This window comes from Scyliorhinus torazame, chromosome 14, assembly GCF_047496885.1.
Source record: "Scyliorhinus torazame isolate Kashiwa2021f chromosome 14, sScyTor2.1, whole genome shotgun sequence".
NCBI lineage: Eukaryota > Metazoa > Chordata > Chondrichthyes > Carcharhiniformes > Scyliorhinidae > Scyliorhinus > Scyliorhinus torazame.
Genome location: NC_092720.1, coordinates 78078949 through 78105145, shown reverse-complemented (window position 1 = coordinate 78105145; position 26197 = coordinate 78078949). Strand labels below are relative to the sequence as shown.

Genomic DNA, 26197 nt, shown 5'->3' with positions numbered 1-26197 from the left:
CAGGGAAGGCCGATACACTCTCACGTTTTGAAGAATATGAGGAGATCTAATTGAGATATATAAGATGATAGGGTATTGACAAAGTCAACGGAGAGCGGATGCTTCCTCTTGTGGGGCAGTCTGGAATGAGAGGTCATAGTTTTAAGATAAGGGGTAGCAGATTTAAAACAGATGAGGAGAAATTACTTCTGTCAAAGAGTCGTGAACCTGTGGACTTCACCACCCCAGAGTGCAGTGGATGCTGGACATTAAGAAGGAGATAGATTTTGAATTAATAATGGTTTGAAAGGTTGTGGAGTTGAGGCCGCGAGGAGTTCAGCCATAATTGTATTGAATGGCAGATCAGGCTCGAGGGGCTGAATTGCCTACTCCTCTTTGTTCCTTTTAGTCAGCTTTTGATTATTTGATTAAATGGAACATTGTTAATTGTTCATAGCAAACTACCAGTTAAAATCACTGTGGTATCTTAAATTTTGCGACTTTCATATTTCATGAAAAAGACAATGAACACATCTAAAAATCCTTCAAAAGAAGAATGATTGTCAAAGCAGTTGTGACTAAATTGGGTCTTAAAAGGTTGACTTGGTAATCCAAGAGAAATATTTTCCTTCTGTTTTGTGCCACATATTATTTAAAATTCATGTAGTCATCTTACAATGTAAATGCAGTTTTTATTGTTAACACATTAATTGCTGCCATGTATTTACTCCAATCACAAACAGAATTGTTTTACCGATGATTTTTACAAAAGGTGAACAAACCAAAATGTTATTTGCAAACATTTCTTCCATATTTCATTCCTCTGAAAAATTTTAAAATCCTATCTTTCTCAGTGGGACAATTAAACAGTTTAGCCCATGGTTATCTTTGAAGACACTGACAATGATTGATCACCCTACTGGGAGACCTACTTAGCAAAGATGGTAGAGGAGAAGATCCTGTCCTTGCCAAAATTCTCTCTCCTCTTCCTTTATCTAAAGCTTCTAGCAATACTTTGTACCTGCTCTAACAACTCTCTAGATATGAATTTCATTGAAATTTGGATTAAAATTCCAATTTCCTGATGGCAAGTTAAATGTTCCAAAGTTGAAGTTCTTGGTCTTAGAAAGTCGATATTTTCATCAGTAAACTTGTCATTGTTGTGGGGAAAAGATGGTCACTCTACTCAATAGAATATATAATTAATACATAATTCTAACTTTAGTTTTATACAATATCTGCATCAGCACCTGTTCTGTGAATTGTACTTTATTCTGGGAATTAATTCAATTGTTTTGTTCAAAATATTGAAGTCACAGGTGTACGTAGAACATAGAACATTACAGCGCAGTACAGGCCCTTCAGCCCTCGATGTTGCGCCGACCTGTGAAACCACTCTAAAGCATATCTACACTATTTCCTTGTTGGCCATATGTCTATCCAATGACCACTTGAATGCCCTTAGTGTTGGCGAGTCCACTACTGTTGTAGACAGGACATTCCACGCCCTTACTACTCTCTGAGTAAAGAACCTACCTCTGACATCTGTCTATATCTATCTCCCCTCAATTTAAAGCTATGTCCCCTCGTGCTAGACATAACCATCCGAGGAAAACGGCTCTCACTGTCCACCCTATCCAATCCTCTGATCATCTTGTATGCCTCAATTAAGTTACCTCTTAACCTTCTTCTCTCTAACGAAAACAGCCTCAAATACCTCAGCCTTCCCTCATAAGATCTTCCCTCCATACCAGGCAACATTGTGGTAAATCTCCTCTGCACCCTTTCCAATGCATCCACATCCTTCCTATAATGCGGCGACCAGAATTGCACGCAATACTCCAAATGCGGCCACACCAGAGTTTAGTACAGCTGCACCATGACATCATGGCTCCGAAACTCAATCCCTCTACCAATAAAAGCTAACACACCGTACGCCTTCTTAACAAGGCCCTCTCACCTGGGTGGCAACTTTTAGGGATCTATGTACATGGACACCGTGGACACTGAGATCTCTCTGCTCATCCACACTACCAAGAATCTTACCATTAGCCCAGTACTCTGTCTTCCTGTTATTCCTTCCAAAATGAATCACCTCACACTTTTCTGCATTAAACTCCATTTGCCACCTCTCAGCCCAGCGCTGCAGCTTATCTATGCCCCTCTGTAACTTGTAACATCCTTCCGCACTGTCCACAACTCCACCTACTTTAGTGTCATCTGCAAATTTACTCACCCATCCTTCTATGCCCTCGCCCAGGTCATTTATAAAAACAACAAACAGCAGTGGCCCGAAACAGATCCTTGTGGTACACCACTAGTAACTGGACTCCAGTCTGAACATTTCCCATCAACCACCACCCTTTGTCTTCTTCCAGCTAGCCAATTTCTGATCCAAACTGCTAAATCACCCTGAATCCCATGCCTCCGTATTTTCTGCAATAGCCTACCGTGGGGAACCTTATCAAATGCTTTACTGAAATCCATATACACCACATCAACTGCTTTACCCTCATCCACCTGTTTGGTCACCTTCTCAAAGTACTCAATAAGGTTTGTGAGGTGCGACCTACACTTCACAAAACCGTGTTGACTATCTCTAATCAAATTATTCCTTTCCAGATGATTATGCATCCTACATTTATAAACCTTTCCAAGACCTTGCCCACAACAGAAGTAAGGCTCACTGGTCTATAGTTACCGGCGTTGTCTCTACTCCCCTTCTTGAACAAGGGGACAACATTTGCTATCCTCCAGTCTTCTGGCACTATTCCTGTAGGCAAAGATGACTTAAAGATCAAAGCCAAAGGCTCAGCAATATCCTCCCTAGCTTCCCAGAGAATCCTAGGATAAATCCCATCCGGTCCAGGGGACTTATCTATTTTCACACTTTCCAGAATTGCTAACACCTCCTCCTTATGAACCTCAAGCCCTTCTAGTCTAGTAGCCTAAATCTCAGTATTCTCCTCGACAACATTGTCTTTTTCCTGTGTGAATACTGATGAAAAATATTCATTTAGCACCTCTCCTATCGCCTCGGATTCCACGCACAACTTCCCACTGCTGTCCTTGACTGGCCCTACTCTTACCCTAGTCATTCTTTTATTCCTGACATATCTATAGAAAGCTTTAGGGTTATCCTTGATCCTACCTGCCAAAGACTTCTCATGTCCCCTCCTGGCTCTTCTTAGCTCTCTCTTTGGGTCCTTCCTAGCTAACTTGTTACTCTCGTACGCCCTAACTGAACCTTCATGTCTCATCTTTACATCAGCCTCCTTCTTCCTCTTGACAAGTGTTTCGGCTGCTTTTGCAAACCACGGTTCCCTCGCTCGACCACTTCTTCCTTGCCTGACAGGTACATACTTATCAAGGACATGCAGTTGCTGTTCCTTGAACAAGCTCCACATTTCCATTGTGCCCATCCCCTGCAGTTTTCCTCTCCATCCAATGCATCCTAAGTCTTGCCTCATCGCATCATAATTGCCTTTCCCCCAGATATACCTCTTGCCCTGCGGTATATACCTATCCCTTTCCATCACTAAAGTAAATGTAATCGAATTGTGGTCACAATCAACAAAGTGCTCACCTACCTCCAAATCTAACAATACTGAAACATTAACCCTGGTGTTCCCTCAACAGATGCTGACAGATCGGTTGAGTATTTCCAGCATTTTTTGTTTCTATTATGTTAAACTCACAAAACTACTTTGGATGGGAACGGGAAATGTTCCCATTATGAGTAGAAATACATCAAGGAACTCGGCACACTGGAAAAGAACAGCTTTAGTTCACAAAATACGGGTTTGGTTTGTTTTGAGTTCCCCCAGTTACTTGAATTTATTGCATTCATAATGGTCCATTTCTGTTCTTTACCAACTTTGCAAATATCTGCAGTAATAATAAAACCAAAACGTGACGAGATGGATATAATGCATAATCACATGGTGTGTTGTAAAACTGGTTTTGTCTCTCTGCATTGTTAACATTAACACCTTAATGCTTGAAAGTACAGAAGAGAGAAAACCATCTGATGACTGAACTTATTAATCATGGCCATAAGTCAAACTAAGTTTTTTGAACCTTAAACCAATGAGGAGTGTAAATTGAACAATTGTGAGACGTTTTGGGTGTTCCACCTTTCAAAGGATTTGGATAGTTCAGAACTTCATGGAATTAAAATGTGAAATTACGAAGACCGTAGTGAACTCGACTTGTTTTCATTAGACAGGTGACATGTATAAATTTTTAATTGATGTACGTGGTTGTTTTCATGAATAGTGAATTATCACACTTGATTCATCTATCTTTTTTCAATTTTGTTAATGGCTATTCATATGTTTCATATTTAATAGTGAAGTATGGACTACTCCACATTTATCCACCGTAAAATTAATTTGCAGTTTCTTGAAATCATCCATTTAATTCATGCAAGCATATCTGCATGTTGTCAGTTCATTTGCATTATTCAGATAGTTTCTTGTCAATAAATTTAATAGCTTCCTGAAGAATACCCTCCTTTCAGTTATGCACAGATGCAAAATATCATTGTGAAACAGTGACAGTCAGCCGTTTGACTTTATATTAGTATGTCTGAGTTTGGTGACAATACCCCCACCCGCCACTTCATCCAGTTTCAGAAGAACATCCTTAGTGTGCTGGCATTTTGTTTCCTGTTTTCATCCCAGGAATGCCTCGAGGTTCCAATTTTGTATGGTAGAGATTTAATAGTCAAAAGTGTATTATAGTAGGTGTCTAACCACAGTCCAAAGACGTGCAGATTAGGTGGATTGGCCATGATAAATTGCCCTTAGTGACCAAAAAAGGTTAGGAGGGGTTATTGAGTTACGGGGAAAGGGTGGAAGTAAGGGCTTAAGTTGGTCGGTGCAGACTTGATGGGCCGAATGGCCTCCTTCTGCACTGTATGTTCTATGTAATTTAACTGGACTATCCACATAAATATTTCCTTACAACAGCAGGTCAGATTATGTGGTGAATATTTTACCTTCTGACTTTCTAAAGCCTTTCCACCATTCTAAAGCCTTTCCACCATGCACGTTGCACTCTTATATTACAGAAGGTCAGGTGGTGAAACATTTGCAGCCAACATTTACACTACTATACATATTTATTTACAGAGATATGCATTACAAATCTCTCTTAATCCACCAACTGCTGTTGCAGTCTGTCCCTATTTTATTGGCACAGAAGTGAACCCCGGGTGTTATGACCCTGGGCTAATGTGCGGTCAGTACTAGCCCCACTTGACCCAGAGTCGCAATACAATTGAAATTAACAAATAATTCTCAGAAAAATAGTCTAAGCCTTTGGTCCTTGGCAGCCCAATAACTAACAGTCACCAGGTTTGTAGATTTGAAACAATTAATTTCCATTAATAACTATAATTAAATATGTAGAAAATACAACTGGTTAACTATTACATAATTCCTTTCCCTCCTTTAACTACCCCTCCTTTAACTTGCCATATATATCTTGTCATGAGAGTGTCCCTTTAAGAAATGGTTTTGTCTTATCACATGACTTCAGTGGTGTCATTCGGTGGGTGGAGCTGGGCTGTCGCTCTGAGTTTTACTTTCGCTTTGTGTTTGGACTGGTTTTGAACTGCACAGGGTGAAAGAAGTGTCTCTCTATCTTCATTTTAAAAGCTGTTTCCAGACTGCTTGATAACTTAAAGAGATAATTGCTTTCTGGAAGAATTAAAACCTGCTGTTTGAAAAGGGGAATAGAGTATGACTAACAGTCTTATACCAGTAAGAATGCTATGTGCTGGGCCACACCTTTGAAAATGGGCTTCTGGTTTTACTTGGATGTTGTTATTGAATTGGAACAGTTAAGGGGAATTCATTAAGGGTTATACAGAATTGTGTGGGTCTTTATGTTGGCAGTTGATAAAATTCTGACTGTGTGTTTACACAAATGTTAATAAAGCTTGTTTTTTTGATTAAAAGCGCCTAAGAACTGTTGAATAACACCTGAAAGACAGGCTCTTTGCTCATCCTAGCCAAATTCAACAAACGGTTGTAGGTCAGGTGAACTCCATGATATTGGAGTTTTTTATACCCTTGCCCATAACAAAATATATATATATAATATATATATACACACACAAGACCGACAAACTAGCACAGAGGGAAAAGAACAGTGCAACACTAATAATGAATGTAAAAGGATAAGAGTCTTTGTTTTAGATTGTTGTCTTCCAGCACACCTTCCTTCAGCCTGGGCTTTTGAGGTTTCTGCTTTCAGTCCGGAATGGTTTTCACTATAGATTCATTCAGATTTTCTGCAGGTTCAGAAATGCAGCAAACATACAGCTTTTCTGGAGAAACGAGAGAGATTCGCAGCTTCCCTGCACATCCAGGACCCGACTGTCCTTTCCTTGGTTCTCTGAAAACCATCCCACTTGGGTAGGACCCTATCACCACCTGTTGCCGGGCAGGATATAGCCTTTTGGCTAATTCATTGGCCACCAGCCAATCATTTGAGCAGAGTCCCTCTGACCTCTCTGGTGCCAAAAGGTTTGATCCTGCTGTTTGAAAGCTAGCACCGTGTTCTCTTCTGTAACATTTGAGTTCCTCACTTCCTCTGCTCAACGTATGTCTATTAAACATCCATGGATCAAAAATGATGAAGGCAAAATAGAAAAATTGGGAAATAAGGGAATCAACCGAAAGGGCCCTTGCGTACCTCCCTCACTAAAGGAAATGAAACGTCAGGCAAGGATGTTTTATTATGAGGTATGCAAGACATAAATCACAAACACACCATTCATTCATCCTCATTATAGAAGTGTTCTTCCCAGCCTCTACATTAGTAACTAGCCAGCCCTTAAACCCGTGACAAAGCATCCTCTATCACATTATCCTTTCCGGGGATGTGTACAATTTTAACAATGAATTGTAATAACGACGTACAATAGAAGAATCCTGCATTCTGGATTTTAAACTTATTTATAAGCGCAAGCGATTTATAGTCTCTATGAATTAATTATTTTTTTTGTTATGCCATACATGTTCTTCAAAAGCCTGAAGGGTTAGTAGCAATGCTAAGCTTTCTTTTCAATGGTGGAATACTTTATTTGCCATGGAATTAGTTTTTAAAAAAATATATCGGATAAACCTCTCTATTCCTGCATCAGTGTCTTGTAGTAGCACTGCTTCTACCCCCAGGTCACTGGCATCTGTGGCCATTTTAAATGGTCTGGTAAATATCCAGGGCAGTCAGCTCCTGTTCACCCACTAACATGGCTCTCAGTCTCCCAAACTCTTACTTTGGCGTTCTGTGGACCACAGCATTTTAGCTTATTTCCGCAACATATCCAGCCTTCACTGCATTTCCACCTCTAACTGAGCCAGCCTCTCTGGCTTCAGCTGATAAAGGGTGTTGCTTTATTTGATTGGAGTTTCCTATGCCTTCATCATGATTAGTTAATTTAGTGCACCCTGGTATTTCCCTACAAATCTCAGTAGCTTTATTGGATCTTTCCATTGTTCTTCTAAATTGGCAAACTGAGCCTCTAATTGTCCTAAGATGTCTGTATTTGTTAGTTGTACTATTGGGGGATCATTTTCTGTACAATCTACCTCTTCTCCTATCTCACTCTTCCCATCACTGTCTTCTTCCACTGCTTGTACAACCTCACACCCTTGTCCCTTTACACTCCTACAATAGTATTCCTTTAACATATTTATATGGCACAAGCAGGCCTTCTTCCTAAGGTCTGGAGTATTGATTGAGTAAGTCTCCTTACTCACTCCCCTAATCACCTTAAAAGGTCACTGAATTGTGTTTCAGAGATTCACCCTGCAACGGCAACAATACTAATACCTTATCTCCAGCCTGGAAGGTACTGAACCCTAGCATGTTTGTCTACCCACAGTTTTGCTCCAGAAACCTTTTAAATGCTCCCGGATACCTGACAAGTTCCTGTGAGTCTTTCCAGAAACATGGACGTAATCACACATTGAGGATTTGTCCTTTGGTTTTAGAAACTTCTCTTTCACTAATTTAAAAAATATATAACTTTATTGAAAATGTTTCATTTATAACAAACGTGACATTAACATCAAACAGCCCAGAAAACGATGATCAAATAATACAATATCGTATAAAACGAGTCAAAAAAGAAAAAAGCACCTAACCGAATATATACATTCCATCCAAAGAAAGACCAAAATAACCCACCTCCAACAATAATAACTACCCTCTTCCTGCCCTCCTTAACACCTGATGGTGATTAACCTTGTTAATATCGGAAATAAATGGCTACCACCTCAGGTAGAACCCATCCACTGACTCCCTGACATTGTACTTGACTTTTCCAGATATAAAAATTCCATGAGGTCCCCATACCAAGTTGAGGCACTGGGTGGAGCAGAAAATCTCCATCCCAGCAGAACTTGCCTTCAGGCTATCAACGGGGCAAAGGCAGAAACACTAATCTTCACCCCGGTCTGCAGCCCTGGCGAGACGGCACCCGGAAATGACCACCAACGGGCGAGGCTTCATATCAGTGTTACAAATTGCTGACATGTCCTAAAGAGGGAGACCCAAAATCTTACCATCGTTGGACACAACCAAAACATGTGGGTGTGGTTAGGGGGCCCACGGAAGTACCCCTCACACTTGTCCTCCACTCCCGTGAAGAACCCACTGGGCTGGTTTAGCTCTTAGCTCACTGGGCTAAATCGCTGGCTTTTAAAGCAGACCAAGGCAGGCCAGCAGCACGGTTCAATTCCCGTACCAGCCTCCCCGAACAGGTGCCGGAATGTGGCGACTAGGGGCTTTTCACAGTAACTTCATTGAAGCCTACTTGTGACCAGCGATTTTCATTTCATTCATCCTAGCTTTAGTTAGGTGAGCCCTATGTACCACCGTAAACTGAATCAGGTTGAGCATGCGAAGGGGGAAGTGGAGTTCACCCTATGAAGAGCCTCACCACAACCTCACCCAAAAAAGGTCCTAGCTCCCCCTCCTACTTCCCCCCCTCACCCGAACCAGTGAGATTGTGTCCATTGACATAATCTGCCCAAAAATATTTGAAATGCTCCCCAACCCCAATAGGCAATAGGATTATTTTTTAAATCCATTTTAATGGACCCTGTATCTCATGGCCATCTACTTATTCAAATGGGCTAAACCCAGTAGATTTGTTTGGAGAATCGCTGGTGACAAATAGTAAAAGATCTGATCCTTTGTCCCAATCTCTTGGATATTAATGACAATCGGCCCTAATCGTGGTTTTGAGTGTGGTGATAGCTCTCCAAAACGCCCTGAGATTGTGGATAATAAGCAGTTGATTTTAATTGTTTGCAACCTAAACCACAAATTAGGTCCTCAAATTTTAGGCATGAAGTTAGAAGTGAAAATGTACTTTTAAGTGCCATAATGTGTGGAAAAACAGAGTTAATTTTTCCACTATCTTAGCTGTAATTATTCTCAAAGATTTGGCTTCTGAAATTGAGCAGTCATATCCATAACCATGAGGAGGTACTGATGCACTGTCTTCGTTTTAGGCAACAGTCCTACGTAATTTACTAATACCCGACTAAATAATTCTTCAAACACTGGTATGGCTATTAAATGTCTCGGTTTAATCACATGATATGGTTAACCTATTACGTGATAACTGTGACAGGTTCTACAGAATTGCACAGCATCCTTGTGCAGTACTGGCCAGGAAAAATGTATTTTTTTTTGTTGTTTATGGGATGTAGGTGTCGCAGGGGTGGCCAGTAAATGCTGGCCCAGCCAAAGGGCATTTAAGGGTCAAACGCAGTGCTGTCTGGAGTCACATGTAGGCCAGACCAGGTAAGGGTGACAGATTTCCTTCTCTAAAGGACATGAGTGAACCATATGATGGGTTTTTACAACAATCGACAATGGTTTCATGGTCGTATTAGACTTTTAATTCCAGATTTTTTTATCAAATTCAAATTCCAACATCTGCCCTAGTAGGATTCAAACCCAGGTCCCCAGGGCATTACCCTGGGTTTCTGGATCACTAGTCCATTGACAATACCACAACGACACTGCTTCCCCTCATGACTGATGCCTGAATTTCCAGATGTCTTACCATTGGTATCTCATGTGCTATCTGCAGTACTTCCCGAGAATATTTGGGTGGTACCACCGTCTGCTGAACAACCATCCATTCCTCATCCGCAGGTTCATAAGGTTGTCTCCACTTCCTCATCAGAACTGTACTTTTAATGTAATAGTACTCTGGAACCCCCTCAGCCGCAACTTCTGTGAGAACTGACTGTGCTAATCTATGTATCTTTGGATCCACTTCCAGGGCATCAATTAATGAAGTCCTACCAAACATTTCATTTGGAATTAACCTTATTCTCAAGGATAGTTTTGGGTACTCTATCATCTGAGTACTGTGTGAATTTAATCTCTGATGGTGAACTTCGTTTCGCCATTGCCCTGCTCACTACACGCAATGGAAAAATATCTGGAAATTTATTTGTGTAACTGTTGTGTCTCCTTATCTTCCCTCAGCCTGTAATCATGGGTGAAGCTACAACTCCTGCCAAATCATTCCCCATACACTTGAAATTTCTTAACCACTCCAACAGCTACTGGACCTGACAATAAATCACACTCCAATTGTCCTTTATGCAATGGAACCAGGATATAATCTGCACTTATCCCATTCACGAATACCTTAGCTTTCATTGAACTCTCTGGAGGGAAAACCAAATCCCTCTTTAGCAAGAGTTTGCAAAGCACCTGTGTCCCTTAAAAGAGCTATGAGTTTGGCGATAGCAGTTGATAAAAATGAGATGCTCTTCCCTTTAGACAAAACCCTGCATATCTCTCATCTACCTCCTTTATCACACCTGCTCCCACAGCAGTGCTTACCTCAGGTCTCCTAAGTCCAGTTAAAACCACATTCTGCGTGTACTTTTTTCCACTTTTATTCCCTTTTCAGAATCCTCCTTATGAGTTCCAACAAATCCCATGGGCTTTCCTCTCAACTTCCAGCATGCTGAACGAACATGTCCCATTTTATTACAATGGTAACACCATCTCGACTATACTTGTTCTATACTATACCTTACTATACTTATACTGTAACCCAGACATCATTGTCTATCATTCCAAAGATCCCAGAGGCCTTCGAATCTCACCTTCACCTTCAGTACCTTCCTTCCTGGTCAGAGGAGAGGATCTCTGAGCATTTCCAGTTATCACTTCTTTACCTTGGCTACATGCCTTCCTTTCACTCTCCCATTTCCTATCCGTTTCAAAATTATGGGGCTAATGGAACAAAGATTTAAGTTTATGGGTCAACTCATAACTGTCAGCCATTATTGCTGCTTGTCTAGCGGTCTTCACCCGTTGGTCTTTAACATGGGTTTTTATCAGAGAAGGTAGCGAATTCTTAAAGTCTCCTAAGAAAATGACCCCTCTCAGGGCCTCATAGGCAGCTTGAACTCCCAATCCTTGTACCCATCTATTAAAATTATTTTGCTAGGCAGTACGGTGACGCAGTGGGATAGCCCTGCTGCCTCACGCCGCCAAGGTCCCAGGTTCGATCCCGGCTCTGGTCACTGTCCGTGTGGAGTTTGCACATTCTCCCCGTGTTTGCCTTGGTTTCAACCTCCACAACCCAAAAGATGCGCAGGCAAGGTAGATTGGCCACGCTAAATTGCCCCTTAATTGGAAAATGAATTGGGTACTCTAAATTAAAAAAATAAATTATTTTGCTTAACCTTTTCAAATTCGGCATAAGTATGTCTTCACTGTCTCCTTAAATTCCAAACCTTTTGCCTAAATACCTCGAGAACCAATTCATAGGGACCCAAAATAACCTTTTTTATCTTGTCATAATTCTGAGACACCCACTCTGACACCGAAGCATAATCTCCCTGTGCCCGCCTCGCCAATTTACTTTGCATAGGTAATGTCCACTTTTCTTTTGGCCACTCCATTTGGGTTGCTATTTTGGGTAAAGGTTTCTACTTCCTTTCTTCAAATTTTGGGAAGGCCTGTATTTGCCACTGGGTTCCGTTCCAGGATTAAGCTCCCCTCTAGCCCCTGGCAGGTCCCTTTTAATTTCCAGTGCCTTAAATTGGAACTCTCTTTTTGCTTTTTTTCTCTCCCTCACTAACTCCAACCTCCTCATTTCAGCATTGGAAAAGTTATTTTTATTTTTGCTCATTTTCACTTTTCCCATTTGCTGGATTTTAACTAATTCGGCTGATAGTGGCCGTGGCCCACGCCAAGTGTTTTTGGCATTTTTTTCAACTGCTTAACTATCATTGAATCCTAACCCTCCCTCTTTAACTCGCCCCCTTTCTCTATTTTACACCCCTCTTTTCCCCTCCCTGTCCGCCTTGTGTGTATAAGAATGAAAGTAAGAGGATAATTGTCTTTGTTTCCAATGGTTGTCTTCTAGCATACCTTCCTTCAGTCTAGGCTTTCAGTTCGAGATTTCTGCATTCAGTCTGTTATGGTTTTCATTGTAGATTCATCCAGGTTCTTTGCAGGTTCAAAATATGCAGCTATACAGCTTTAGAGAGAGACGCACAGCTTCTTTTCTGAGTCCAGGACCCGACTGTCTTTTCCTTGGTGCTCTGATAACCATTCCACTTGGGTCGGACCCAATCACCCATCGCCTGTTGCCTGGTAGGATGTGGACTTTTGTCTCAATCATTGGCAACCAGCCAACCAATTGAACCGAGTCACTCTCAAAAAAATTGAATTCTGCTGTTCAAAAGCTAGCACAGTGTACTATTTTGTAACTTTTGAGTTCCTCACTTCCTCTGCTTGACTTGGCATAAGTCCATTAAAGATCTATGGATCAAAAATTATAATGGCAAAATAAAATAAATGGGAAATAAGGGAAACAGGGAGGGCACTTGCACCCCCCCCCCCCACACACACACCTATATATGGATCAAATACATATTATGTACAACTGTGAAGGAATACTCCCCAGTCACCTTGATGAGTGCAACTTGAACCACATTCAAAAAGCTTAATGATCCAGGACAAAGCAAACTATTTGATTGACACACAATTCATCACCTAAAACATTCATTCCCTCCATCACTGGCACACCATGGCTGCATTGTGTACCATGTAAAAGGTGCACTTCAACTCGCCAAGGCTCTTTTGCCATTACCTTTCAAACCCATTATCTCTACCACCAAAAGAACCAAGCTCATGGAAATGCAGCCTGTAAATTCCCCTTCGCATCCTAAACAAATCTTGACTTCAAAATATAACTTTGTTCCTTCACTTTCACCATCTCAAAATCCTGGCTCTCCCAACCTAAGAATGCTGCATTCTTACATACCCCACATGACATGCTGTGGCTTAAGAAGGTGGCACATGACTATTTTTTTGAGGGGAATTCGTGATGAATAAAGTGAAATATCACCAAGGCATGTTCAGTTTACAAAAAGCAGAACAAATCCAATCCAGTCAATTACCATTCCATCAGTCTGCTCTCGAACATCTTCAAAAGATAATAGAAATAATAATTCAGGACAAAATTAAAGTCACTTCGACAAATATAGATTAATTCAGAAAAAGCATTGTGGATTTAAGGGAAAATTGTGTTTAATTTGCTTGACGTTTTAATGAAACAACAGAGGGTTGGTGTAATGTGTACATAGAGGTCCAAAAGCATTTGATGAAGTGCCACATAACGGGTTTTCAACAATGTTAGAGTCCATGGAAAAAACAGGACTGTAACATTATGGTTATAAAATTGGTTGTGTAACAGAAAACAAGAGAGTAACAGGAAAGTGGTGAATGGCTGTTTTTCTAATCGGATGATGTGGAGATGCCGGCGTTGGACTGGGGTGTGCACAGTAAGAAGTCTTACAACGGCAGGTTAAAATCCAACAGGTTTGTTTTGAATCACTAGCTTTCAGAGCACTGCTCCTTCCTTCCGGTAAATGAGGAAGGAGCTGCGCTCCGAAAGCTAGTGATTTGAAACAAACCTGTTGGACTTTAACCTGGTTTCTAATTGGAGGAATGTTTCAGGTTCTCCAAGAATTGGTGCCTGGATCTTCGCTTTTATTGATGTATGCTAATATCGAGACTTTGGTACAGGGCACAATTTCAAAATTTGCAGATGACAATGCCAGGTAACGGGTAGTCATAGTGTAAAAGATTAAGAAGAAATTGAGTTCTTAAAATGCGCCCAGGAGAGCTTTTCAAGCCAGTACGTAGAAGAGTGAGGGCGGTCCTGGCTTTAATTTTATGTAACAAAGACAAGCAAGTGGTTGAAGTATCAGTGGGGGAGCATTTTGCAGACAGCGATCATAACTCCATTAGATTCAAGATTGTTGCAGACAAGGATGAGCCTGAAATCGGGGAAAGCTGATTTTAAGAAGACAATTAGCGACACGGTTGCACAGCTGTTAGCACTGCTGTCTCACAGAACCAGGGGCCCGGGTTCAATTCCAGCCCTTGGGTGACTGTCTGTGTGGAGTTTGCACATCATCCCTGTGTCTGTGTGGGTTCCCTCTGGCTGCTCCAATTTCCTCCCATAGTCCAAAGATGTGCAGGATATGTGTATTGGCCATGCTAAAATTGCAGATTAGTCCCAACGTTGGGTGGGGTTATGGGGATTGGGTGGGGTGTAGGTAGTGTGCTCTTTCAGAGGGCCAGTGCAGATTTGATTGGGCCAAATGGCCTCCTGCACTGTAGAAATTCTAGAATCATATAACTTTTGGCCAGAGTGGACTGAGAGCAGCCACTTTAAGGTAAATCTGTGATGGAGCAGTGGGACGCATTCAAGGTAAATCTGTGACTGAGCAGTGGGACACATTCAGGAAGGAAATGGATAGAATACAGGGCCAACATGTTCCTGTAAAGAAAAAGAATAAAACCAACAAATCCAGTGAACCCTGGATATTGATGGATGTACAGCATTGGATAAAGAGAAAAAGGGATGCTTATGGCAGATATCGAGGGCTTAAAATTCGAGTGTTAGACGAATATACAATGTGCAAGAGGAAACTTTAAAAGGAAATTAGGAGAGCCAAAAGGGGACATGAAACAATGCTAACCGGCAATATAAAGGAAAATCCTATGTTTTACACGTTTTAATGTTAAAAAGATAACTGGAGGAAGAGTAGCGCCCATTAAGGACCACTGTAGTAATTTGTGTGTGGAAACAGATGCTGTAGATAGGATTCTAAATGAATACTTTGTGTCAGTGTTCACTAGTGAGAGCAGTGATGTGGGTTAAGCGATCAGGGAGAAGGACTGTGATAAAATTAAAGAAATTGACATAGGCAGAGAAGACCTTCTGAATGGTTTGGCACGAATAAAAGCAGATAAATCTCCTGGGCCAGATGACATATACCCAGGCTGTTGAGTGAGGCAAGGAAGGAAATAGCAGGGGCGCTGGCAATAATTTTCCATTCCTCTCTGACAGCAGGAGAGGTGCCGGTTGGCTTTAGGATAGCCAATGTGGCACCATTATTCAAGCAGGGAAGTACTGGCCAGTTGGTCTAACCTAAGTGGTGGACTGACCTAAACTATTGGAAGTAATTCTGAGAGACGGAATTAATTTGCATTTGGAGAGGCAGGGATTAATTAAGAGCAGGCTGCATAGTTTTGTTAAGGGGAGGTCATGTCTGACAAAATGGATTGAATTTTTCAAGAGGTGATCAGGTGTGTACATGAGGGCAATGCATTTGACATAGTCAACTTGGGACTTCAACAAGGCTTTTGATAAGGGCCCACAGGGGACACTGATAGCGAAGGTAAGAGCCCAACAGATCCAAGGAAATTTGGCAACTTGGACCAAAAATTGGCTGAGTGGCAAGAAGCAGAGGGTGATGGTTGAGGGAGTGTTTCTCTAACTGGGAACCTGTGCCCAGTGGGGTCCTGCAGGCATCAGTATTGGGCCCTTGCTGTTTGTGGTTTCTATGAATAATTTAGATTTGAATATAGGCAGATTGATCAGTAGGCTCACGGATGATACGAAAATTGGTGAGGTGGTACAGAGTCTTAGACTAGATTACAGCCTTAGATTACAGGAGGATATAGGCAAACTGATCAGTGGGCAATGGAATTCAATCTGGATAAGTATGAGGTGATGCATTTGGGTGCACAAACAAGGCAAGGGAATACATGATAAATGGCAGGACCCTGGGAAACACCAAGGATCAGTGGGTCCTTTAAGTGCATGGACACTGGTCCCTTAAGTAGCAGGACAGGTGGATGCAGTGGTTAAAAAGACATATAGTATACTTGCCTTTATTAGCCAAGGCATAAAGCTTAAGAGCAGGGAGGTTATGCTAGAACTGTATGAAACATTATTTAGGCCACAGCTAGATTATTGTGTGCAATTCTGGAATCCATATTATAGGAGGGATACGATGGTGCTGGAAAGGGTGCAGAAGAGATTTACCAGGATATTGCTTGGGTTGGAGCGTTTTCGAGAGATTAGGTCAGCTAGCATTGTTTTCCTTGGAGCAGAGGAGACAAAGGTGGCATGTGATTCAGATGTATAAAATTATGAGGGGCATAGATAGAGTAAACAGGAAGAAACTTGTTCCCTTGGTGGATGAATCAATGACCAGGGGACATCGATAGGGGAGGTGAGGAAAAACGTTTTCACCCAAAGGGTGGTGGAGTCAGGAACTCACTGCCTGAGATGGTGGTAGAAGTAGAGACCTTCATAACATTTAAGAAATATTTAGCTGTGCACTTATGGGCTGTTCTAGAAAATGGGATTAGAATAGTTAGGTGGTTGTTTTTGACCGACACAGACACGATGGGGTGAAAGGCCTATTCTGTGCTGTAGACCTATATGACTCAAGAAATCTGGAATTATTGTGAACTGTGAGGAGGATAATATTAGACTTGAGAAGGACATAGATGGGCTGGTGGAATGGTTGGACACATGGCAGAGAGATTAATTTTGGGAGAAGAGATTAATTTTGGTAGAAAGAAGAAGCAATGCGCAATAACGGTACAGTTCAAAAGGGGAAACAGAGGGATCTTGTGCACAAATAATTTAAGGTGACTGGGTGGGTTGAAAAAACAATTAAAGTATATGGAATCCTGGGCTTTAAAATTGGTGTACACAGTATAACAGTAATAATTTAATAATCTTTATTGTCACATGTAGGCATACATTAACACTGCAATGAAGTTACTGTGAAAAGCCCCTAGTCGCCTCATTCCGGCGCTTGTTCGGGTACCCCAGGGAGAATTCAGAATATCCAGTTCACCTAACAGCACATCTTTCAGGACTTGTGGAGGAAGCCGGAGCACCCGGAGGAAACCCACGCAGAAAGGGGAAGAACATGCCGACTCTATTCAGACAGTGACCGAAGCTGGAAAGTGAACCTGGGACCCTGGAGCTGTGAAGCAACAGTGCTATCCACTGTGCTACTGTGCTGCCCAAGTAGGTTATGATGACCCTGCATACTAATTTGGCCTGAACTGACATATTGTGTTCATTCTGGGCACTTATTAGGCAGGAAATGAAAGCATTGGAGAGGGGCAGAAAAGATTTACAAGGATAATTCTAATGAACAATTTCAGCTCTGTGGATAGTTTGGAGAAGCTGGCGCTGCTCACCTTGGAGAAGAGAAGACTAAGCGAAGATTTGATAGAGGTATTCAAAGTCTTCAGGGCCCTCAACAGAGTTGATAGGGAGACACTGTTCCTGTTAGTGGAAGGATAGAGCTCCAGAGGATGTTAATTTAAAATGATTAATAAAAGAAGCAACATGAAAAATGTTTTCTGCAGCGAGTTGCTATGATGTGGAATTCATTGCCTGAGAGAGTAGAGGAGTCCGATTCAATCAAATTCTTCACCTGAGGCACACAGTAGCAGTAGTGAGTGCAATCTACGTGGTATATACTGCAGTAACTCACCTAGCCGGCAGAATGTATATGTAAACGCCACCACTTGCAAAGCCACTTGGGCAGCACGATGGCACAGTGGTTAACACTTCTGCCTCAGCACCAGACATCTGGGTTCAATTCCGGCGTTGGGTAACTGTGTGGAGTTTGCAATTTCTCATTGTGTGTTCATGGGTTTCCGCCGGTGCTCCGGTCTCCTCCCACAGCCCAAAGATGTGCAGGATAGGTGGATTGGTCATGCTATTTGGCCCTTAATTTGTCCAAGGATGTGTACATTAGGTGGGGTTATGGGCACAGGGTGGGGGAGTGGGCCTAGGTATGGTGCTCTTTCAGAGGGCTGGCGCAGACTTGATGGGCCGAATTACCACCACCTGCTCTGTAGGAATTCTATAATTCACATATCACTTCCGCTTAGAAATACATTGCCGGGGTGGCACGGTGGTGCAGTAGTTAGCACTGCTGCCTCACGGTACTGAGGACCCAGGTTAAATTCTGGCCCTGGGTCACTGTTCGTTTGAAGTTTGCACATTCTCCTCGTGTCTGCGGGTGTCTCACCCCCACAACCCAAAGATGTGCAGGGGAGATGGGTAGATTGGCCATGCTAAATTGCTCCTTAATTGGGAAAATTGAAAAAAAGAAATACATTGCCATTGGGTCAAAACTCTGCAACTCCCTCTTGAACAGCACTTCAGTATATCTAACCATTTGAACTGCAGCAGTTCAAGATGGCTCACCAGGGTATCGGGAGGAGAATTGGGGATGGGAATAAGTGCTGGCCTCAATAACTGTATCCTATAAATACTGATATATCACAGTGAGAAGTCCAAGAATGTGAATGGTAGTGTTTTCACTTGGGTAATAGAAATGGGTGCTTTTTCCCCCATCACTTTAAATGTTGTTGAACTTTGGGCTGAGTTCAGGAGCAGTCTCAGTAATTCTGTCCAAAACTCTCTTGAACAAGAATGGGAAAATGTTGTGGAGTCTGTGCAACAGATATATTAATGGCCCTAATAGGTACAGGGAGAGGCCTTTAGTTCAACTTCCTTTGTTGATGCACCTTGGAATCCTGAAGAAATCCTAATGTATACATCAATGTACTTATGTGGGAAGTTTAAATTTCCGGGTTAAATGCTGCCGAGACTGCTCCACGATTCCTCCGACAGCCGGAACAGTAGGCCAGAACCATGGGGACTTGGGCTGTTGCCCAATACTTACCCTGGTTTTTACAAAAATTTAATTGGAGGGTTTCGTAGCTGGTGTAACAGTGTTCACCACCCTCCTGGCTCACCCCCAGCTCCTCAGACAGTGTCCTTCCCCTTCCGCACCCTCCTTCTGGAATCACTGGCTCCTGACTGCCCAATGTTAGAAGGGGGGTAAAGGGGGCGAGGAAGAAGCATTGACAAGAGGTGAGGGGGTGGGGGTCAACATTGTTGGAGTTGAGGGAGGGTGTGAATATTGTCAGGAAGTTGGGTGAACGCAGTCGGGAGTGAGGGAGCAATTTGAGCATTGTGGTGGGATTTGGTCATTGTCGGGGGGGGGGGGGGGGGCAGTGAGGGGAGATTGTGCAATGTTTGTTTTGTCAAATGATCAAAAGATAGACATTAAAGTCTTCAGTTCATCATGAATAGAAAGGAGCTGGCATCAGAAGCTGCAAAAGCTCCAGTGTAAGATGGTAATTGGGCAGATAATTTGCAGTCAGTGTTGAGCGCTTCCTCTCTGACTGGAAGACCTGAGCCATTGCATGCCAGATATGTTGCTGAGTTGTTGATAATTATTCGTAGTTACATAACACATAGGGTAATAAATGTGACACCTGCCCTGATATGGACTGGCAGTATTGTGTGCCCATCATAGATGCATCTTAATTATGACTGCAGAGTAAGTTGAGCTGAAATTGTTCTATGCACAGTACTCAAAATTTTGGTACCTTAAATACTTATACAAAAAAGAAAGCATTTTGCATGATCAATAAATTGAGCTTTCAATTGTACATGTATTCCTTCAGCAAGTCAACTGTGATTTTAAATTCAAGCCAGTGCGAGGAAGGCCCTAATGGTTTGAAGATGATGCTCCGAAAAGGTCTTTGGGGAAAAATGATGGGCTAGTCACTTGTGTTGCATACTTGTGTTGTAATGTTTGAAGCATTTTCTGACGACAATGTGACTCTTTCTCTTCCCCCCCCCCCCCCCCCCCCCCCCCCACCTCCATAGCTTTTGGCATTTTTCATCATTGATCTCATTAACATTAGCAGCAAGAAATGTTCTTTTGATTTGTTGAATGAAGAATATTGATTGCTTTAACTTTGTATTGTGAAAAGTATCCAAATGATCTTTTGGCAGAAAATCTTGTTTTTAGGTAAAACAAACAATTGAGCCACTGCACATGGCACTTCAAAAAGTGACGATCTTTATTCAGGATCTTGAACTTGATGCATTCTTTTAAGCGTTCGCAGGTGCTCAAATTAATTGATTGTAAACTGTTTTGACAAAAAGGAGGCACTTTTCTTATGGGTACCATGCAAGGGTCAAAGTTCAGATTCTATAATTACAAAAAAATTAAACATCTGTGAAAGGCTTTGTTAAGAAGAAAATACAAAATTCACAGCCCGAGTCTTTAAGATATGAATGATCTTATCATCCATGTTCATTACCCCTAATTGTGCTACTTTTCAATGCATGCAGAAACCATTGACACTTCCCAGCATGAGCAGTAAAGTTCTTTGTTATTAGAAGGATTTGTGTATGATTGGTACTACTGTACTATAATTCTGGGAACATGGTGATTGTTCCCATTAGAGTTTGCATGACACTGAAATGCTTGTTAGTGATGTCTAGTACTGTATCCTGTTCTGGCTACTAAAAGTTTACAAAATGTTTTTCTTGTATCTCTAAATATTGCAATACGTGTGCACTTCTACAGTAATAAATTATTTTTCATCATCAGTTTCAGCTTTCCACTCCGCATAATCTAAAAATACATTTGATGTAAAGGGATGACATTAATAATATTTTGGTTTGAGCCATCATGATTTAAAATTCAGAATAACAGCTTCAACTCGTACACTCTATAAATAGGTATTATATATATTGTTATCTCTTTTATAAAGCTGGTACTTGTATACCTCTCGAAGATATATAAATTATTTTGTTTTACGAATTTTGGTTGACATTTTATTCATGCCAGGTCTATTCTAATATATTGCCTCCTTGTACTTTACTGTAGATAAAACTTTTCAATCATTTCACTCCTAGTTAAATCAGAATTGTTGCAGTGTAAGTTTATGGTGTTAAGATATGTCAAATGGGGATAATGACTTTGGAAAAGACTCCTGCCCAAGTTCATTTATGATAATTGCCGACCAAAAGCAGAATTCATTCAAGTTAATGACTTAAAAAACCCTTATTTGCATTATGTCCCACATTTTTAAAATCTTTGGAACAGCAATTTTTGCATTTTTTTTTTGTACTCTGATCTGCATTCAAAAGCTATTCAAGAGCAAAATCCATTATTTCAGAATGAGATCTCTGGAAATGTTTTCCAATGTAAAAGAGATTTGACACTTTTGAATATTGCAACCTGTGTAATGGGTTGATCAGTCGAATTATTAACAAAAGAGTTTAAAGTTTTTTTTTTCTCTTTTGAAATGATGGGTATACTGACGGTGTTACTTTTTATAATTGGTGCATAATTCTTCCTACACAACATGATTGAAAAGCTTATGTTGTTCTTAAATATAAAATGTGTTTTAGGATTTTCATCTTTTTATGCATTTTTAGATACTTTGTGCTGTTGCCTTTTTTTTTAAACAAATGCATTTTACATTTCAATTTTTCAAGAAATGTTTTGAAACAATATTTTCTAGATTTTCTGAAGTCATGTATGTTCTTGAATTCTCTTTTTTCCTCCATTTTCTTCATTTTTAATCCTAGGTCCCCTTGCAAAGAAACAGGCTGATGATTTAGGTGATAATGATGGCGCAGAAGATGAAGGTATTTTTTTGCCGCCAAACCAATATGCATGACAATGACTGTCTAAATTTTTTGTCCCTCCTGAAGTACATTTTTAATGCATTTTTGAAGTGCATATTTTTAGCACTTAGTTTTCAGCCTTTTCGTCTTATTGTTTATTATTGATATTTTATCATTTTTTACTTGAATGCTTTAAAATTATTCCTCAGTACTTGACTGTAGCAAGTTAGAAAAATAATGCCTCTACAAAGCCTTGTCAAAAGTCTTTTTTAAGCTCATGTTTATGTTGACATAATTGCAGGTGTTTTAAACATGGTATCAGTTCAGAAATAATATGACCTAATATATTGAAGAGAAATTATCTTTCCATTAATGTCAATGCATGCCTTCAAATTATTTATTTGCATTTTGCAGATACCACATAGCAAACCAGGTGCATTTGGTCATTCCTTAAATTATGTCACTGTCGCATATCGATCAACATATCTGTGCCACACTCGTCTTCACAAAGGCCTAATAGTTTCAAATTTAAATGCTTCTCAAGCAAATGTTTTTTGCATATCGTAGAATCATAGAATTTACAGTGCATGAAGAGGCCATTCGGCCCATCGAGTCTGCACCGGCCCTCGGAAAGAGCACCCCATTTAAGCCCACACTTCCAACCTATCCCTGTAACCCAGTAACCTCACCTAACCTTTTTGGACACTAAGGGCAATTTAGCATGACTAATCCACCTAATCTGCACATCTTTGGACTGTGGGAGGAAACCGGAGCACGCGGAGGAAACCCACACAGACACGGAGAACGTGCAGACTCCGCACAGGTAGTGACCCAAGCCAGGAATCGAACCTGGGGCTGTGAAGTAACTGTGCTAACCACTGTGCTACCATGCTGTCCATTTGCTGGAAAGATTGGAATGTGTATTTGGAATGTTACATGTACTACATACATAACACTAAGAAGTTTTTAGATTTTGTGCCATGGTGTTAACATAATAAATGTTGCAGTCTGTCTTTGCAATAGCTTTCAGATATGTAAATTCCAATGTAATTGTAGTTCTGGCTTCTAGCATTGTGCCCTTACAAGACACATATACATGAAGATCAGGAACACTATATAGATCACACTAGGTTTTACTATAATAAACCTAATATTAGATTTCAGTTGTGATGGTCCATGTGGTGAAAAAATATTTCCACTATCGGGACTCGTACGTGAATGGCTATTCAAAGGAGATACCATGTAGGAGTATAAACCTTCCTTTGCCATCCAGCTTGAAGACACTACTCTTTCCTGATTCCTTCATAACTGTTGCAATGTGGACAATATAATGGTTTATTTCTTATCTGAATAATCTTCTCTGTTGTACCAAGTCTGTTCTTGATTTTCCCTTTTCTCTATCACTTTAACTTCTTTCACCAGCTGGAAGTGAGTTATAAACAGTAGCGCATGTGCACTTGACCCACACTGTGGTTGCAAGTGCAACTGTTCCTGATGCTGATGACAAAAGCTCTGCAATCTAGGTAGAGAAATGGTTGCATTTACAGAGAAATCAAACCCTTTCACACACAACACCAATTAGCTTTCCACAATCCAGAATAAATCAGACCACAAAAATGTACAAAATGAATAGGTCATAAGTTCCCCAGTGTTATATTGGGAGGGGACACACCCCAAAGATGTGCTGGGGAATACCTGTTGGAAGTTCCCATGTAAGTTTGCATGGCAATTTCCCAGAAGTGTAAACTTAACTTTGGGCAATTTCCCTGCACTGGGAACCATCCAACTGGTTTACACCAATCGTGGAGGCTGGCCTAGCTCACTTGGCTAGACAGCTGGTTCGTGATGGGCCGAATGGCCTCCTTCTGCACTGTATGTTCTATGTTCTAAGGCCAGCAGCGTGGGTTCAATTCCTGTACTGGCTGAGGTTATTCATGAAGGCCCTGCCTTCTCAACCTTTCCCCTCACCTGAGGTGTGGTGATGCTCTGATTAAATCACCACCAGTCTGCTCTCCCCCTCGAAGGGGAAAGCAGCCTATGGTCATCTGGGACTATGGCGACTTTACCTTGCCTTAATTACAAGCATTATTTTAGTAGATTGTCATCTAATTTGGTTGGAGCATTATTGCTGAAAATAAAATAAACAAATAAAAAATATTTTTTAATAGAGTTATTTTGGTGAAGACTATAGCCTGATTGGACTGCATGCTCACTAGGGGCATTTTGAATCATTTCGCCAGCGCCGAAAATCTACTGTATTCCACTGCTCAAAAACAAATTGAACAGATTATTGCAATGAAGCAATTAACTACAAACGTTTGCTTGAGAAACTTAATGCATCATTTAAAAAAAATCCGATAACTCAAATTTATTGTTAACAAACAGCATTGCCATCATTGCTGGCTCCAGACCTTTTCAACTGCACTGTTATTTTTCAGATATTCGAGATAGTGGACCCAAACCTGTTATGGTCTTCATCCATGGTGGATCATACATGGAAGGCACAGGAAATATACTTGATGGAAGTGTGCTGGCAAGTTACGGCAATGTTATAGTCATCACTGTCAACTACCGGCTTGGTGTTTTAGGTAAGACCATGCTTCTTTTGTAATTCAGGTCCATCATTTGTTCAAATTCTTTGGTAAATGGCATTTCTATTCTCTGTTGAGCATATGATTTCTGTATTTAAACTATATCTAAAATATATTATCGACATGATGAAATGTGAGACTTGTGGTCATAATGCCTGGATTTTCAGTAAGATCAACTTTGATGTCACAACAGTAAAGTTAATAATTCACATCGATGAAGTGACAGCCGTAGTTACTGAGCAGTGTAATGCACTCAAATACCTTACTCTTTTCTCTAAAAATCTAGGTTTCAATCCACACTAGTTGGGTGGGTTGAGGTTTTTTCTGAAGGTTGTAACAGTCCTCCAAAGTAAAGTTGTTGGTTCCTATTGGAGACAAGTTGACTGAACGTTTAAGTTTTAAAATTGCCAGAGTTGGCTCTGCCTCACCTATCAAACTCTGAGTAGTAATAAATAGGCAACTCCGTAGCGCAAAGGGACTACTGTTTTGAGCTTGGGATTTGAACATGTTATATATGTGAAACTTACAATATCTGAACTCTTGATATTTCCAGCCTACAAAGGTCAGCAATTAAGTAATGGACCTGTGGTTTATTATAACAGTAGCCGTAATTTGTATTTGTACTGGAACTGCAACAAATTTGGTTGTACAGATCTGATCATAATTTGAACAAGTAATTTCGTGTGGATAGAAATTTGATTGCTCTGACTTGAGAACAAACCTTTGTCACAGATTGCAAACCGTTTCTCAGTAGTATAATATGCAGCGGTATGTGGTGTACAGTTAAATGCCTGGATTTGTTATCTAGCAATTCTAACATCTTTGTACCATTCAGAACAAAACTGGTGTTAAAAAATGACGTGAAAACAATAGCAGCAGGTAAAGGATGAGCATAGAGATGATTTCTTTGTTTGATATTAACAGCAAAATGAACATTCTCAAGTCTTTAACTTTGCTGTCTCCTTATGACAAAGAAACAGTTTTACACCCTTTGCTTTAAACTGTAATATCTCCAGTAGCAGTATAATATCTCTTGTAGCAGTGTTAATGTAAAATAATCAGACATTTTATGGAATCAAATAGATACTTCCATCAGTAATATATTATACGAAGGAAGCAGTACATATATATGTAAATATATAACAATATGTAAATGTATAAAATATATGTGCAAGTGTATGTGTATATATACACACACGCACATGTGTGTATATAGGCTTAATTTGTATAGAACCAGAAATGTTGAGTTTTGCAGAATAAGGCTGTCTTCGGAGACCACTTAAAAGATTATGGGCAGAACCCGAATGTGGGTGCCACCTTCATTTCCAGCAGGTCCCATTTTTGCCTTTGGGGTAGAAGAAGCATGCTGTGACTCTCACCGATTGGAAACCCAACCTCAGCAGGGCCATTTGAAATTGGTGCCAACTTCAAACAGACTCCATTTTCGTTTTTGCAAGGGCCTGCGCCACTGTGAGTCATAAATTTATGGAGTAGATATAGACACTATATCTACTATATATAGACACTGTATACATAAGGATAGAAACGGCCTTGTTAAGTGTCCATAATCTGAAATGTTTTAAATATCTAGGACTTTAGACATGACAAAAGGCAGACTGAAGCTGCCCAAAAAAACTATTCTGGGCTGCTTTGGTTGACATGCCATATGTTGCAGCTTAGGAAAAATTATAATCTACTTCTGTAGTTTCAATAGAGTTCTTTGTTGACATCTACAAATGACTATTACTACAGATCAAATCATGAATTGCCATAGCTACAAAAGCAT

General features: G+C 40.7%; 1 protein-coding gene across 11 annotated transcripts in view; it reads left to right on the top strand.

The window, feature by feature from the left end:
* nlgn1 (neuroligin 1) overlaps positions 1-26197 on the top strand; it is an 890004-nt gene that overhangs the window by 229809 nt on the left and 633998 nt on the right. For 8 of the 11 annotated variants that reach the window (XM_072474388.1, XM_072474386.1, XM_072474385.1 and 5 more), the window contains 2 exons: positions 21782-21841; positions 24259-24408. In XM_072474388.1, the coding sequence (XP_072330489.1) occupies positions 21782-21841; positions 24259-24408 (210 nt within the window). The remainder of the gene's footprint in view (positions 1-21781; positions 21842-24258; positions 24409-26197) is intronic. The other 3 variants (XM_072474390.1, XM_072474389.1, XM_072474387.1) reach the window with 1 other exon arrangement.